The sequence below is a fragment of the Penaeus chinensis genome, chromosome 38 (assembly GCF_019202785.1).
Source record: "Penaeus chinensis breed Huanghai No. 1 chromosome 38, ASM1920278v2, whole genome shotgun sequence".
NCBI lineage: Eukaryota > Metazoa > Arthropoda > Malacostraca > Decapoda > Penaeidae > Penaeus > Penaeus chinensis.
In genome coordinates, this window is record NC_061856.1 from 11,157,730 (window position 1) to 11,173,768 (window position 16,039).

The window sequence follows — 16,039 nt, forward strand, 5'->3', positions numbered from 1 at the left end:
GGAGCTCGAGAAGTTGACCGAGGAAATCGTCAAGGAACCCAAGGGGACCAAGGAAGTCGAGGAACCCAAGCTGACCGAGGAGGTTGTCGAGGAACCCAAGGAGACCGAGGAGGTCGTCGAGGAACCCAAGGAGACCGAGGAGGTCGTCGAGGAACCCAAGGAGCTCGAGAAGTTGACCGAGGAGATCGTCGAAGAACCCAAGGAGACCGAGGAGGGTCGTCGAGGAACCCAAGCTGACCGAGGAGGTCGTCGAGGAACCCAAGGAGACCGAGGAGGTCGTCGAGGAAAACCAAGCTGACCGAGGAGGTCGTCGAGGAACCCAAGCTGACCGAGGAGGTCGTCGAGAAACCCAAGGAAACCGAGGAGGTCGTCGAGGAACCCAAGCTGACCGAGGAGGTCGTCGATGAACCCAAGAAGACCGAGGAGGTCGTCGAGGAAAACCAAGCTGACCGAGGAGGTCGTCGAGGAACCCAAGCTGACCGAGGAGGTCGTCGAGAAACCCAAGGAAACCGAGGAGGTCGTCGAGGAACCCAAGCTGACCGAGGAGGTCGTCGATGAACCCAAGTTGACCGAGGAGGTCGTCGAGGAACCCAAGGAGACCGTGGAGGTCGTCGAGGAACCCAAGCTGACCGAGGAGGTCGTCGAGAAACCCAAGGAAACCGAGGAGGTCGTCGAGGAACCCAAGTTGACCGAGGAGGTCGTCGAGAAACCCAAGGAAACCGAGGAGGTCGTCGAGGAACCCAAGCTGACCGAGGAGGTCGTCGAGGAACCCAAGTTGACCGAGGAGGTCGTCGAGGAACCCAAGGAGACCGAGGAGGTCGTCGAGGAACCCAAGATGACCGAGGAGGTCGTCGAGGAACCCAAGGACACCGAGGAGGTCGTCGAGGAACCCAAGCTGACCGAGGAGGTCGTCGAGGAACCAAAGCTGACCGAGGAGGTCGTCGAGGAACCCAAGGAGACCGAAGAGGTCGTCGAGAAAACCAAGGAGCTTGAGAAGGTGACCGAGGAGGTCGTCGAAGAACCCAAGGAGACCGAGGAGGTCGTCGAGAAACCCAAGGAGCTCGAGAAGGTGACCGAGGAGGTCGTCGAAGAACCCAAGGTCGACTCGTGTTTGATATCCTCAAATATCGCATCGAGGGGAAAGAAAACAAGGAATCGAGCGACCGCTTCCAGATGCAGAAGACACGCGGCAGGCACTTGATTGACAGCGTGGTGCCCCGCATCGAGTTTTTCGCAGCTGCCGGAGGATAATGATTTAGGCAGCTGCTTCTGTTACTATAGTGCCTGAAGCAGCAGGTTTAATCACTAGATCTACTAATACAGCCGGGTTCTCGCTGACCAGAGAATATGAAGGCCGAAAATACATGAACATAATTAAGTAATTATGGTACATATCAAAATTTCACAATTCTCAAATTACCGTTGGCTGGGTTACGTGAGTCATATACATATATATATATATATATATATATATATATATATATATATATATATATATATATATGTATGTATGTATGTATGTACATATATACAAATATATATACACAGATATATGTATATATATTTATCTATATATATATATATTGCCAAAGTCGACTATATATATATATATATATATATATATATTATAAGTACATATATATACATATATATACACATATATATACATATATATATTATATATATGTGTATATATGTCGTCGAGGAACCCAAGGAGCTCGAGAAGGTGACCGAGGAGATCGTCAAGGAACCCAAAGTGACCGAGGAGGTCTTCAAGGAAACCAAGCTGACCGAGGAGGTCCTCGAGGAACCCAAGGTGACCGAGGAGGTCGACTCGTGTTTGATATGCTCAAATATCGCGTTGAGGGGAAAGAAAGCAAGGAATCGAGCGACCGCTGCCAGGAGATGCAGAAGACACTCGCCCCGCATCGAGTTTTCGCAGCTGCTGGAGGATAATGATTTAGGCAGCTGCTTCAGTTACTATAGTGATTGAAGCAGCAGATTCAGTCTTTATATCTACTGATACAGCCGAGTTCTAGCTGACCAGGGAATATGAAGGATAAAAATATAAGAATATAATTAAGTATTTTTAGTACATACTAAAATTCTCAACTCTCTAAAACATCTGGGTTCTGACCAGAGAATATTAAGGCTGAAAATATAAGAATAGAATTTTAAAAAGTAAAGAAAATAAAAATAAAAATATAACAAGACACGACAGGCACTTGATTAACAACGTTATCAAATTTAATTATGATACAAAATCATAATTAATTGCTTAATTTGTTTTTCACGGACATGGCATGAACTGTACAGCTTCAGCAAATCTCATTTGTGAAAAGCATTGTTGAAAGCCATTATCCTTTTACTGATGATTGTGCCGTAGTAATGAACGTGTCTCTTGCAGCATCAGTGGTAAATAATCATCATTTAATAAGGGGCTTTATTATTTCTTGAGCGCTTGTCACTCTCGAAAAAAAGCATAACGCAGAACTAAAAGCCGAAATGTTTCGTAATCTCTGTCATGGAAGGCAGCACAAATTCCCATACCTTAGTTCCCCCCCTCGTGCTTATGAAGGAAGAATCAGGACTTATTCAAAGAGTACTGTGCATTAAGAGCGTGAGGTCCGTGACTTGTTTCTTCCCAATAATCTTAGAGCTTTTATAAACGAACACGCATTTGCTGATCCACACGACTGCTAACACTGTTATGTGGAGCGACCGGCTTATTATACCAAGCTTCGGGATATGGATAACGTGAGTTTGTTGTATAATGTGGTATTTAGCGTTTAGAAAGGGCATTTGGGTTTTTGGAGCTCGGGACGCGCAACTCGTGGGAGAGGCGAGTAGTAAAGCCGATTTTCTTTTCTTTTTTGTTAGGCCTATGCCTTTGTGGCTATCGGTCTATTTCTTCTCCATCTAGCTCCCACAGTATATATATATATGCATATATCTATATCTATTTACCTGTCTTTCTATCTGCATATCCATCTATCTATCTGTCTATCTATCTGTCTATCTATATATATATATATTATATATATAATATACATATATGTTATACATTATATATATATATATTATATATATATATATTATACATATATGTTATATATTATATATATATTATATATATATATATATATATTATACATATATGTTATATATTATATGTGTGTGTTCACGGCGTTCACTGTTTATTGAATTAAAAGAGTACTCCCCGATGTTGTAAATGACACAAGGCAACAGAACGGAGAAATATCGCTTGGGCGTTGGAGTGGCCCAAACCCGGGGGACCAAGGCCTAAGGGCGTTGAGGATAATGGACGACTTATCTCCGGTTTTCCTTACACGCTTATCGGGATCTATATCGCTTGTTCTCGAGGAGGGGGGGGGGGGGGGTCGCCGAAAGCTTTAGACGTAAGTTGTGTACGCGGGGTGCTTGGCAGAGCGCTCCAAGGCCACGGTAGTTGGGGGCCGAGTCGCCGTCTTGGAATTGTTAATATTAATGAATTTGTAGGTTCACACACACACATACACATACACATACACACACACACACGCGCGCGCGCGCGCGTACAATACACATACACACACATTCACATACACATACACATACACATTCACATACACACACATTCACATTCACATTCACATACACATACACATACACACACAGACATTCACATTCACATACACATACACACACACACACACACATACACATACACATACACATACACACACATTCACATTCACATTTATATACACATACACATACACATACACAGACACACACACATACACATACACACACACACAGACTTACACACACACACACACATATATATATATATATATATATATATATATATATATATATTTATTTATTTATACAGTGGCAGGATAAAGCATCCCGGCACCGCACGCGCCTCCCGAAGAGTAGCTGCGGCTGTGCGGTACCGTTCAGGTTTCCTCGCGCGGTCACGACACGACACCAATATAATATCTAGACTTTTTTTTCTTTTTCTATTGACAAAAATAGACGAAGGAACTCTCGTCTCTTGAATTTAGAATTTGAGTATTTAAGCACATTTTAGATATAGATATATATATTGAAATTTCGAGGAGGTCGAGGAACCAAAGGTGAGCGAGGAGGTCGTCAAGAGGCTGGTGCGGCTTCGGTCAGGTTTCCTTGCGCGGTCACGACACAACACCAACATGATGTCTAGACTCTTTGCTCTTTCTAGTGGCAGAAATAGATGAAGGAACTCTCGTCTCTTGAATTTAGAATTTGGGTATTTATGTATATTCTAGATAAAAAACATATTGATGTTTCTTTTATGCAAGATTTTTATGATGATGGTTTTGGCGCACTAGTAAACATGTAACAACATAACAGATCTGCAACAACTGGTTTTGTTACTTAGCCCATTCGCGACGGGGAAAATGTACAAAAAATGGGGAAAATGCTGTGCTCATTTTGCATATTTTTTGTGAAATGTCTCTACACTTAGATGGCTCTGCCTTACCTGATTTCACCTTTCCTTGAATTGGCGGGAAAATATATTTTTTACTAGTGCTATGAATATCGATGGTGTTATTTTTATAATAAACATTGTAATTACTATAATGTTATAAACATTAGTAATAGCAAAATAAGATAACGTAAAGTATTTTCGTAAATTAAAGAAAAGGGTAACCGGGCGAGACTGGCAGTACTCGTAATTGGCTCATTGGTATTTTAGTACAAGTGTACTAAACAAGTGTTCTAAAACAATTAAACAAGTAAACTCACAATGGGCATATCACGGATACGTGACATGCCCGTCGCGAACGGGTTAAAGTCAGATGCTTTAATTATCTAACGTTCTTTCTTATCAAAGTATGGGCAGTATCTTCAACTCTTTGCGTGTTTCTTTCTTAAGAAAGTATAGAAATCTTCTTACTTTCTCAACAAATTGAGGAAAATATCTTACTTTCTCACCTTTTTCTTCATCAAGAAAGTAAGAAAATCATCCCTTCTTCTAACAATCTTTCTTTCTTAACAAAATCAGGAAATCATTTTGCTTTTTTCTCACTCACTTAACAAACTTATGGAAAAAAAACTTTCCTTCATTCTTTCTCTCTTAATAAAGTAAGGAAATAACCTTACCTTCTGAACAAAGTAAGAAAATTGTCTTCCCTTCTTACCCTCTTTCTTTCTTAACAAAGTAAGGAAATGATCTTACCTTCTTCCCATTCACAAAAAGTACCAGCGTACTCATTGGTCCTCTCTCCATGGTCATGGTGGTCTGGGTACACACTCAAGCAGACAGATCTTCACAAACAGCCTACTGCTGCCAGTCCCTAGGAGTGACTCACCCGCCGCGTGGAGAAGGATGCCAGTTCTTGGCGGTCACTTTTACTTATCCACTTATGTACATACAAACACACACACACACACACACACACACACACACACACACACACACACACACACACACACACACACACACACACACACACACACACACACACACATACATACATACATATACATATATATATACATACACATTGTGTATTTATATATATATATATATTATATATGTATACATATATACATATATATATATACATATATATATGTATATATATGTATATGTATATATATATGTATATATATGTGTATATAATATATATATTGTATATAATATATATAATATATATATATATATATATATATATTACATATATATAATATATATATATATATTGTATATAATATATGTATATATATATATTACATATATATAATATATATATATATATGGTCAGTTTCCCTTATCCATTTATATACATACATACATACATACATACATACATACATACATACATACATACATACATACATACATACATACATACATACATACATACATACATACATACATTCATACATTCATACATTCATTCACACACACGCACCCGCACCCGCACCCGCACCCGCACATGCACATATATATATATATATATATATATATATATATATATATATATATATATATATATATATGTATATATGTATATATGCATATATATGTATATATGCATATATGCATATATATGTATATATATATAAATATATATATACACATATATATGTATATATATACATATACATATATATATATATATATATATATTTATATTTGTATGTATATTTATATATATATATTTACATATATATATATAATATGTAACAGAAAAGAGGACGAGGACGAGGAAGACGAGGACTTAGAGAGAGACGAGCCTCGAGAAGACGACCCTCTCAATATGAGTGACTTGGGCCACCACCTGGAGTGCTGCCACAGCCAACGGGCCTGTCACCATGCAGTGAATGGAGAGAGCTTGACAGGGGTAAGTCATACAGAAGCCATTGCCATGTTCAAAGCCATCCGCACTGGCAAAGTCGTGCTGCATATGGGCCTTCGTGCAACTTCAAAGAAAAGGTAAGTGGGTAAGATTTTCCCAAGATATAAACTGAATAGGTTTGAGGAAAACTAATATATGTGTATCAGTTATATTACCAAATATACAAAGCTTTGCTTTTCATGGCTTCCTAGAATGGAGAACATTCTTATGCCAGAATTTAGGATCTTCAAATATTTAGGGTATATCCATTTAAATGCATATGGTAACAAACTCTTATTATATATTCAGTCCTACAAATAAATAATCAAAAACATTTTCTTTTTCCTCAGAGCCCACAAGACTAAGTCTTTTGATGACCTTGATAAATTTGAAGAATGAGGATGAACTGCCTGAGGATCTGAAGACATAACAGATGCCAGATGTAGCTGAAGGATGAATGCAAAATTTTTGATAGACTGTATAAATGTGTCCTACTTATATATATATATATATATATATATATATATATATATATATATATATATATATATAAATATATATATATATAAATATATATATATAAATATATATATATATAAATATATATATATATATATATATATATATATATATATATATATATATTCACCAGTTTAATTATAAATGTATTCCCCCAAAGGAATACAATAAGCCAAAGAAATCAGACAGGTAACTGTAATGTCATATTGATTACAACTGCATAAAACTATAGTTAAGTGCTGTAAATGTTTGACTCATAATATGTTTGTACAGATAAGAAATATTATCCGTAAGCCCTAATTATTCAGAGATAAATCAGTGTTCTATGATGAGGGTTGTCCTGCTCTTGCTTTGGAGAAAAAATAAATAAAAACTGGCATCCCACACCAGAGGTAATCAATCATTCAAACGTAGGAACAAGTGAAACAAAAGCTAAACTTATATATTTATTTCTATAGTATCTTTGCTTGTCTTCATAATTTGTACCATGTAAATACCTATGCCTCATGAGCCAGCAAACTAATATTTACACCTGCTGTTGACAAAATCTCTAAGATCAGTACTACTCTTGTCATCTTTGTGTAAATACTATGTATCATTTAAAAATATGTAGAAATGTGATATACATTTTCATCCTTACAACTGCACATTGTATGGATAGTAAACAGCTTTAATAAAAGTGACTTTTATTGGTACCTGTTACTTCTTAGACTGGGAAGGACATGAGTTAATGTTAATGACTATCTGGCATGTGGCAAATGAACATAAAATTTCAATGATAATAAAGAGACTTTGACTCTATAGTTCTACCAATAGGAAGAGAGAATAAAAGAGATAATTTATTACAGTAAGTACAAAGACTAAAAGGAAAGATAAAAAAGAAAGATATATTAATATAAACAATATGAATATCTGTTTGAATGTCCAATTATGTTTGAACACTTTATAAAACATACTTTTGCAAGACAAGTCTCGCAAATACAGATTCAAAACAATCTATCTAGGTGTTTTACCAAACTGTGATTTACTTGTAACAGATAATGCAAAATGTATTACACTTCCAATATAGGTTCTACACATAAATAAAACATAAATACCAATTTATGAATACCTTACAGAAAAAAATCTGTAGATTGCATCAAAATATCTAAAGTTATTTTCTCCATAGACAGAGATAAAACCAGGAACTACCAAGCCACACTGCAAACTTATTATCAAACTGACCTTCTATGATGAAGTGTCATTATATTTCATGACAGACTGCTTTAACAACTGTAACTATAAATATCTTTAATAATCACCATTTTCTCTATCACTTGTTATTACTTTTTAATAGAGCATAGATTTAAATGAATATATTAGTTTTTTTTTAAATTCAATCTATATCTGTAAATCAAATTTACTTTGTCCTAATCTACAATATTTTGACCTAATTTACAAAATCAATAATAAAATCTGTAAAGGGTTTGCTTTTCTCCACCCAAAACCATTTACTAGATATGACACCAAAATGCATAAGAGAAACCCACAGGAAAACTACTACACCCTATTAGTAACCAACTATCACTGAGAGGAAGGCTACAGAAAATATGCAAAGCTATAGAAAATTTAGTATCATCACCCTGCCCTTTTATTCCTGATACAGGAATTAATGGTTTGCAAAGGGCTGAGGCAATTCAACATATCACAAACCACTGTAAAAATGAAAGCTTCTATCTTGTTTCCTTCTTGTACTCAATCATTACCTTCTTGCTTTTTCACTCATTTCATCAACAATTTGCTGACATCCCAAGACCTCCTGGTTCCTCTCGGTTCCACGTCATTTCTACTTCCTGCTGAGAATGTGAAGGTATTTCCCACGTGTCATTTCCTTTGCCTCCTCTAAGCCAAGCTGGTAGGCCACATTTTGGAGCTTCTTCACTTCTTCAATTATTTCTAAAGCCGTCAGTAACCGGAACTCTGGTATGAAAGATGACAAAGTTAGTTTTCCTAGTTATTCCTAGTAATACATATGTACACATCGCAATGCTTGAACTCTTCCTCTCTTAACATCTAATTTGTGTGTTCTCTTCTTTACTTCCAAGACTTCAAACTAAGGCTAGACAACATACATGGAAGTTATTTGCATGATATATCACCTCACTTGTACCACTTGTAAATCATTATGCAATCACTGATTAACAATTGAGATGTAGAGAACAATTATTGGGGATATTCATAAAAAATTAAAACTGAGACAAACTGTAACAAAAAATGCATTTTCTGTATCTATATTATCAGAGGAAAGATGGTATGATTATACTCACTAACTTTTATCAACATAAACACATTTCTTACAGTAAATCAGTTCATGGGTGGACTTTTTTTTTTTTAGAGTTTTAGAGCTTACAATTAATTTATATCCAAGGCCCTAATACTTGTGTTTAATTCTTTAGATGTACTTTAGATTTACTCTAACTCAGTTTTAATTATTTCCATCTCTCTCTCTCTCTCTCTCTCTCTCTCTCTCTCTCTCTCTCTCTCTCTCTCTCTCTCTCTCTCTCTCTCTCTCTCTCTCTCTCCATTACATTAATATTTTGTTCTACAAAAATTAGCAGAATTTAACAGGTCATTATAACACTTTGAAATTCTATGGTTACAGGATATATGCAAGAGTCCCTGAATATTCACAATAGATTTTGACTGCAGTATATCTCATTAGAAGGGAATCTTAGCTCATACTGAATTTACCAAATATCATAATAGCTTGACAAACCTCCTTCATTTAAAAGGAGAATCCTTGCATATGAACTAACTATGAATAAGCATATAACAACTTTGACTAATCTTACCTCAATAAAATGCTTACTTCTTCATCTTCACCTTATTTGTCATGTTAAATAAAAAAGAAAAGAAAAGAAAAAAAAAGAAGAAACACAAAACATAATTTCTAATTCTTTATAAACATAAGAGGCAGATATCTAATTAGTTATGTCATTTTATGTCAGATTTTCATATTATCTGAATAACTTTACAAGAAAAAGATTTGCTCTGCTAGTCTTTAAAGATCCTAGAGGCAGCTCTTGATACATTTACCAGTAAAATTAAGTCCACGATATATGTTCAAGGTAAGGACATCAACATCATCTAGACTTTTTCCCTGGCAGCAGGAATCATGCCCTATCTTGACAAGGACTAAATGGGTCTCCTGGTGCCCCAGCTACTTCCTCTAACACGTACCGCTGAATCATGTCAGACATCTAAAGGCATCAACCCTTTGCAACAGGTCCTTGGCCCTGAGTGAAGGAGGCTTGTGGGGTGAGCTCAAGAGTCTCAAGGTACATAAGCCTAGGTAGCTCCATTTCTATTTAGCCTATTGAACCCAAATATGAAACTGACTTTTTCCCAAAAGTACTCTAACAGCTGTTAATGGTCAGGAACTCTTCATTATCATAAAGAAAAGGGGGAATTTTGGTTTTACTCAGGATAATTTAAGAATATTAAGTAAATTATACTAATAATTATCTATCTAATTATATCTGATATCTTACAACTCATTCTCATAGGCAAAACCTGAAGACGTCTTTTTTGACCCATCAATTTGTTCGATATTTCAGCATAAGTGTTATTTAACCCCTTTCCCAACGGGTCACGCCTATAGGCGTGAAAACAACCCACTCGAAATGTGGCTTGCGGCTGTACGCCGCGGCAGCGCGCCAAAGCGCTCCGAGGCAGTGATTCGGTTTGATGTACGGAACTCATGCGCTCAAAGTCGGCGCATTGCCATAGTTCGCCAGAGCTTAGTTTTTTATTTTTTTATTTTTCTACACCCGTCACCAAGGGGTTAAGTATATCTTCTTTGAAAATGGTTCAGTAATAACAATGGTAAAAAAATAGCCGGAAAAGAAACCTAAAGAAATTAAAGCGATATTGAATATTTGCAATAAATGAAGGCAGCGAGGCAGGGCTTAGCTTGAAAATTGCCAACTAGGATTTTCATCAAGATGGAGTGGGTCTACCTGTGTAAAAGTACCGGGAGGAGTCATGGCTCTGCCAAACTGACAAAACTGCCACACACAAGTTACAACAGCCTGGACCCCACATTGGGCTGTCAAGAGGGATCTTTGATATATATATATATATATATATATATATATATGTGTATATATATATATATATATATATATATATCAATGTATCTATATTCCTATTTATCTTTCTATAAATTCTCAGAGCCTAAGGCTTCTCTACACAAGTTTCTAAAGGCAAAGATCAATGTGTGACTTCTTCTCTGGCTATACACTTTCAAAAAGCAACACCCGATGTATATGTGGATTTCATCTGCTCTGGTACATGCAGATCAGTTACCAATTCAATGACACATTTATCAAACTAAGCTTCATGGAACTAGCAACTATCTAAAGATCTTATAATCTTCTTTTAAATATAATAGCTTTATAAGTTGGAGCTAATCATTATTTGAAATACAGCACAATGAAGCTCTTCTAACATACATTCAGCCAATCATCTCAAACATAAAGAAGAGGAACAACAACAACAATAAAAACAATGAAAGACAGATTGGAAGCACTCACGGTACAAGAGATTGTAGTCCTGCTCTTCAAGGTCCAGATTCTCTGGGTTTGGGCTCAGCTGGGGTGACACCAGAGGTGCAAAGTCATACACTCCTGGAACTGAAACGGTTTTGCACATTTACTATGAAAGAAAAAGATCATGGCTTGCTTTTCGAATCCTCAATCTTCAGACTACGAATAAATATGGAAACCTTTTCTTCTTCACAAAATAGAGAAACATATATAATTACAACATATCAGAAATACAGTACAAACCATGCTAGGAAATGCTTGTGTATCAAGATATCAAACAATAACAATTTGTTTCAATCATGACATTCCATACTCCAGTGATAATTAACAAAGAGGCATCCACATGTTCCTTACTTTGCTCTGGCCAAAGATCTGGGCTGGAACGGTCCAGTTTCTCCATGCTCAGCAAAGACGGCTCCATCTCTGCCAATTACAAAAGTCATTAGTCACGTGTGGTCATCAATTGCTCTCAATATCACAAACAATACACTGGATAGACATAACACATTTTTACTGTCTTAAATATTGATGAAAAGCTTTTTAATTCAAAGGTGAACATGATATGAGGTCGACTAACTGGTTGATGACATCCATGGGGGATTTCAGCTATCATTTATTCAATAAATGCATAGAAAATGGAAGCCTTTAAAATCTGATGGTTTTGAAAACCTAAATGCAAGCAAATAGACATTTCAATATTACATCAGAAAATACCATAAAAAATATTGATATGGATCACAGGTAGTCTACATAAACATGAGGGTAAATAAATAATTTAATCTTTGTAAGCAATCATCTTTTAATACCATATTTAAAATTCCCTTTCTACTGCCTGTATATTAAATAACAATAATAATAATAATAATAATAATAATAATAAAATCAATTACCCATTTAATAGATTGACCTTTAATCTAAGAAGTATTACAGCAACTTTTCTTCCTAGAATTGAAAAAGCACATTCTTATTTACTAATTTGTAGTTTCCCTGTGCTTTGCTTAAAAACATAAAATGTCAATAGTATTAGATCAATAAATAAATAGTTAATGGAAAAACACAATTTAAGGTTATACAATACAACAGACATAATTGTTAGACATCATCTTATTTTACAATATATAGTCTATCTAAAAATCACTTCCTTATTTATAACAACAACAAAATAAAGGAAAAAAATATTCTGAATAAAAATTAACAAGTACAACTGTCACCTCAAAAACAATATGGATATCAAACCCATTGGCAACAGGTGATGGTGAATAAGCACAGATGCAAGGTGAGGCCTAATCGCATCATGTGCCCATGTGCTGACTGCTGGGCTAAGGCTTCACATGCCCTGCCTCATGCCAAATAACCACTTAGGCATGAAGCTGTATGTATGAATGAATGCTCATCCTTGAACAAATTTAGTTACAAATTTGCCTGTCATTGTAGGTAAAGGACAAATTGACATTAAGGATACTACTCTCATGTGACGAAGAATTCCTTGGGACAAGAGTGAAAGTTATGCCTCTTAATTTACTACCAGAGAACCACTTTAGGAAGTACAGATTCAGTACCAATTTTTTTCAGAGGCCACACCTTTATGCAGGTGTATGTGCTATGAGTAATAATATTTAAGTTTTGTAGCTAACAGTCCTCTAAAAAAGCTATCCTGGAAGATAAGTAATCCATTTCAACTGAGCTTTTGGAATATCTTGTTATTTAAGATAAGAGTCTAATTTACTGGCATAAGACTAGACCTTACAAACAAAAACTCTGTGGCTTTCAAAACAAGACTTTTTTTCCATATCTACTCTGATCTGTGATGGAAGCCTTCGATCTCACGAATGATGGCTGCTCCAACAATGGGACTATGAGAGGAGGACATAGTGGTTCATATCTATGATTACTTGGGACGCATTTTTACAGAAACATTATTTGAAAATCCTTTCATCAAATATAATAACAAAATATATATCATAAATATACTGGAGTGTATAGACATACATGAATATATGTATACATACAAGTATTTAAGTATGTATGTCTTTATGTATGTATGTATGTATACATGGATGAATGCATATAAGTATATACATATATATATACATGTATATATGTATATTACATATGTATGTGCCCAAAGTAATTGCTTGTGATTGCTTGAAGTAATCACCTTGGGCACTGCACCTCTGATACAAGGTCTTTAGGAATGTCTATAAACTTAATCTAGAACCATTGCCACTCTACAGACAAGTGTGGAGGTGCTGCGATCGCCTGACATCGCACTAATCTAATTATTATCGTTATCGCTAATTTTTGGTATATGGTTTCTGTGGCCTAAAACAGATACAATATAGAACTGTTGATATAGTATTTTTAATACTACATCTGGACAGTACACATCAAAGACAACCCACCAATACCATATTTGTTTACCATATTACCATCGATACCACATTTGCATATTAAACAAAATCCAAGGAACTACGGATAATAATACACAAACTTCCTACATATTAAGCTGCTTATGTTAACCAAACATGGACAGAATTTACTACCATGGGTAAACTTCCTGGATTATCCTGAAGGTTGTCTGAAATTGTCTGAACCAAAACAACAAATCCGATCTTGTGAAATATTTAGCGTAGGGAAGTGAAGTTTTTGCCAAGCAACTTTTAAATACGTGAAAAAGTACACGATTCTACAGGTAAAAAACGCGGAAAATGAGTTAAAAAATAAGTTAGACCCATCAACCATCCCATTCTCAATTCATTCCAATAATCTGAAGCTTAAAAACTTACCAACGAGTAAATTTTGTGGAATTATCGTCACAAACGGGTCACCTCTGGCAGAGCCCAAACCTGTCTCCCTGTAAAGCGAAATTAATCCCTCTCGTCAATTTAACACCCAAAAGGCCTCGAAAATCAAGCACTGCTGTCTCGAAAAGCCTTCTGGGCGACAGACTTTCTACATTCAACAAGAGACGGAGGAGAAAAGGGAGGAAAAAGGAGTCACCTTGAGCTTGAAACTTCCCTCCTTCTGACGCCATGTTTCTTTACTTCCTGAGCGGCGATGACGTCACGCGAGGATGACGTCACTGGAACCATGTCGTCACGCTGGAATTAAGTGTTATGGCTGGCTTTGTTGTTATTCTGGGTTATTTCTTGTTATTTATTTTCTTTTTTGGAGTTGAATGGTGAATAGAGAGATTTTTTGTTATTTATCTATTCGGTTTTAAGGGAGATATATATGTGGGTAGTTCGTCACTGACTTTCTTTAGTGTTCGTGTAATGTTATACATAACAAACTGCATTGATGCACTGAATGAATACATCTTACATAAACTATATCTATTCACATTCTAATTTAGGAATATTCACTTTCATTTTTCTTCTAATTTGTATCTAAATTCTCCCGAAACTACCTTACTTGTTTTGAAAAATATACCATTAATGGCAAGATGTATTTGCATTTATCACTATCTTTAGCAAATTATGGAATTACTGTGTATGGAGCACCTTGTCTTGCGGCTTGTATGTTCAGGGGAAAAGGCTGTTCTGGGAAGGAAGGGACACTTGTGAAGCAACAGGGTTCATGACTCTTCTGCTGACTAAATATACGCACATTCATACATGCATAAATACACACATACACACACACACACACACACACACACACACACATATATATATATATCATATATAATTATAACACACACACACACACACACACACACACACACATATATATATTTATATATATATATACATCTATCAAATATAAGTATAACACACACACGCACACATATATGTGTGTCTGTATTGTACTTATATATATATATATATATATAACATATATATCATATATATGATTTATTCATATATATACTTATATATATGTATATATAATTATACATAAATATATATGTATTATATATATACTTATATATATATATATGTATTATATATATACTTATATATGTATTATACATATAATACATAATACACACATAGACATATATGTGTGTGTGTATTTTACTTATATATATATGTATATATACATATATTATATGATATATATACATATATACACGTGTGTGTATATATATGTATATGTATATATATGTATTATATATATATAGCTTCCAGCCACGAGGGTCCCTCATGGCGAGTCTCCAGGCAGGCCCTCGGCCCATCTCCAACTCGCAGAGAGACACCCTGATAGGCAGGGTTATCCATAGGGAAACGAGCTAGGTGCCAATATAGCCTGATTTTGCGATCTTGGATTATGCAAGTAACAGGTCCCATGCTAGTCTCACGGTGTAGCCGTCGGTTGGACACATGGTCCAGCCAACTGTACCCCATGATCCGACAAAGAGACTTGTTACAAAAGGCATCAAGACGAGACTCCAAGGCGCTGGATAGCATCCAGGTTTCGCTTCCATAGAGCAAAACTGGCAGTATCAAGGCCTTGAAGACACGTAGCTTAGTCCTTCTGCATAGGTACCGACATCTCCAAATGATCTTTTATGATCGAGTTCATGGCTCCTGCTGG

The 16,039-nt window shown here is 35.9% G+C and overlaps 2 protein-coding genes across 5 annotated transcripts in view; both read right to left on the reverse strand.

The window, feature by feature from the left end:
• Window positions 1–5,287, reverse strand: part of LOC125045928 (xanthine dehydrogenase/oxidase-like) — a 22,785-nt gene extending 17,498 nt beyond the window's left edge. Inside the window, 1 exon segment of the mRNA XM_047643529.1 lies at window positions 5,231–5,287. Coding sequence (XP_047499485.1) covers window positions 5,231–5,287 — 57 coding nt within the window.
• Window positions 5,288–7,347: 2,060 nt separating this feature from the next.
• On the reverse strand, window positions 7,348–14,552 carry LOC125046188 (protein lin-52 homolog). 4 transcript variants are annotated; one of them, XM_047643887.1, is made up of 4 exons: window positions 14,501–14,552; window positions 11,855–11,923; window positions 11,489–11,587; window positions 7,348–8,873 (listed from the first exon to the last, which is right to left on the reverse strand). In XM_047643887.1, exons 1-4 carry the CDS (start codon window positions 14,532–14,534, stop codon window positions 8,740–8,742), a joined length of 336 nt encoding a protein of 111 aa, XP_047499843.1. In that variant the 5' UTR covers window positions 14,535–14,552; the 3' UTR covers window positions 7,348–8,739. The 4 variants fall into 4 exon arrangements, with proteins under 4 accessions (XP_047499843.1, XP_047499844.1, XP_047499846.1 ...); XM_047643888.1 differs by having other exon boundaries at window positions 11,489–11,581; window positions 14,501–14,538; XM_047643890.1 differs by lacking the exon at window positions 14,501–14,552 and adding an exon at window positions 14,287–14,471 and having other exon boundaries at window positions 11,489–11,581.
• Window positions 14,553–16,039: the final 1,487 nt, after the last annotated feature.

What these genes read in the sequence shown, in the direction of transcription:
- LOC125046188 (XM_047643887.1), bottom strand. Translation starts at nt 14,534, where the DNA reads ATGGCGTCAGAAGGAGGGAAGTTTCAAGCTCAAG. An exon ending in AGGGAAGTTTCAAGCTCAAG is followed by an intron (nt 11,924 to 14,500) that starts GTGACTCCTTTT and finishes TGTAATTGGCAG; the next exon opens with AGATGGAGCCGTCTTTGCTG. An exon ending in AGATCTTTGGCCAGAGCAAA is followed by an intron (nt 11,588 to 11,854) that starts GTAAGGAACATG and finishes AAACCGTTTCAG; the next exon opens with TTCCAGGAGTGTATGACTTT.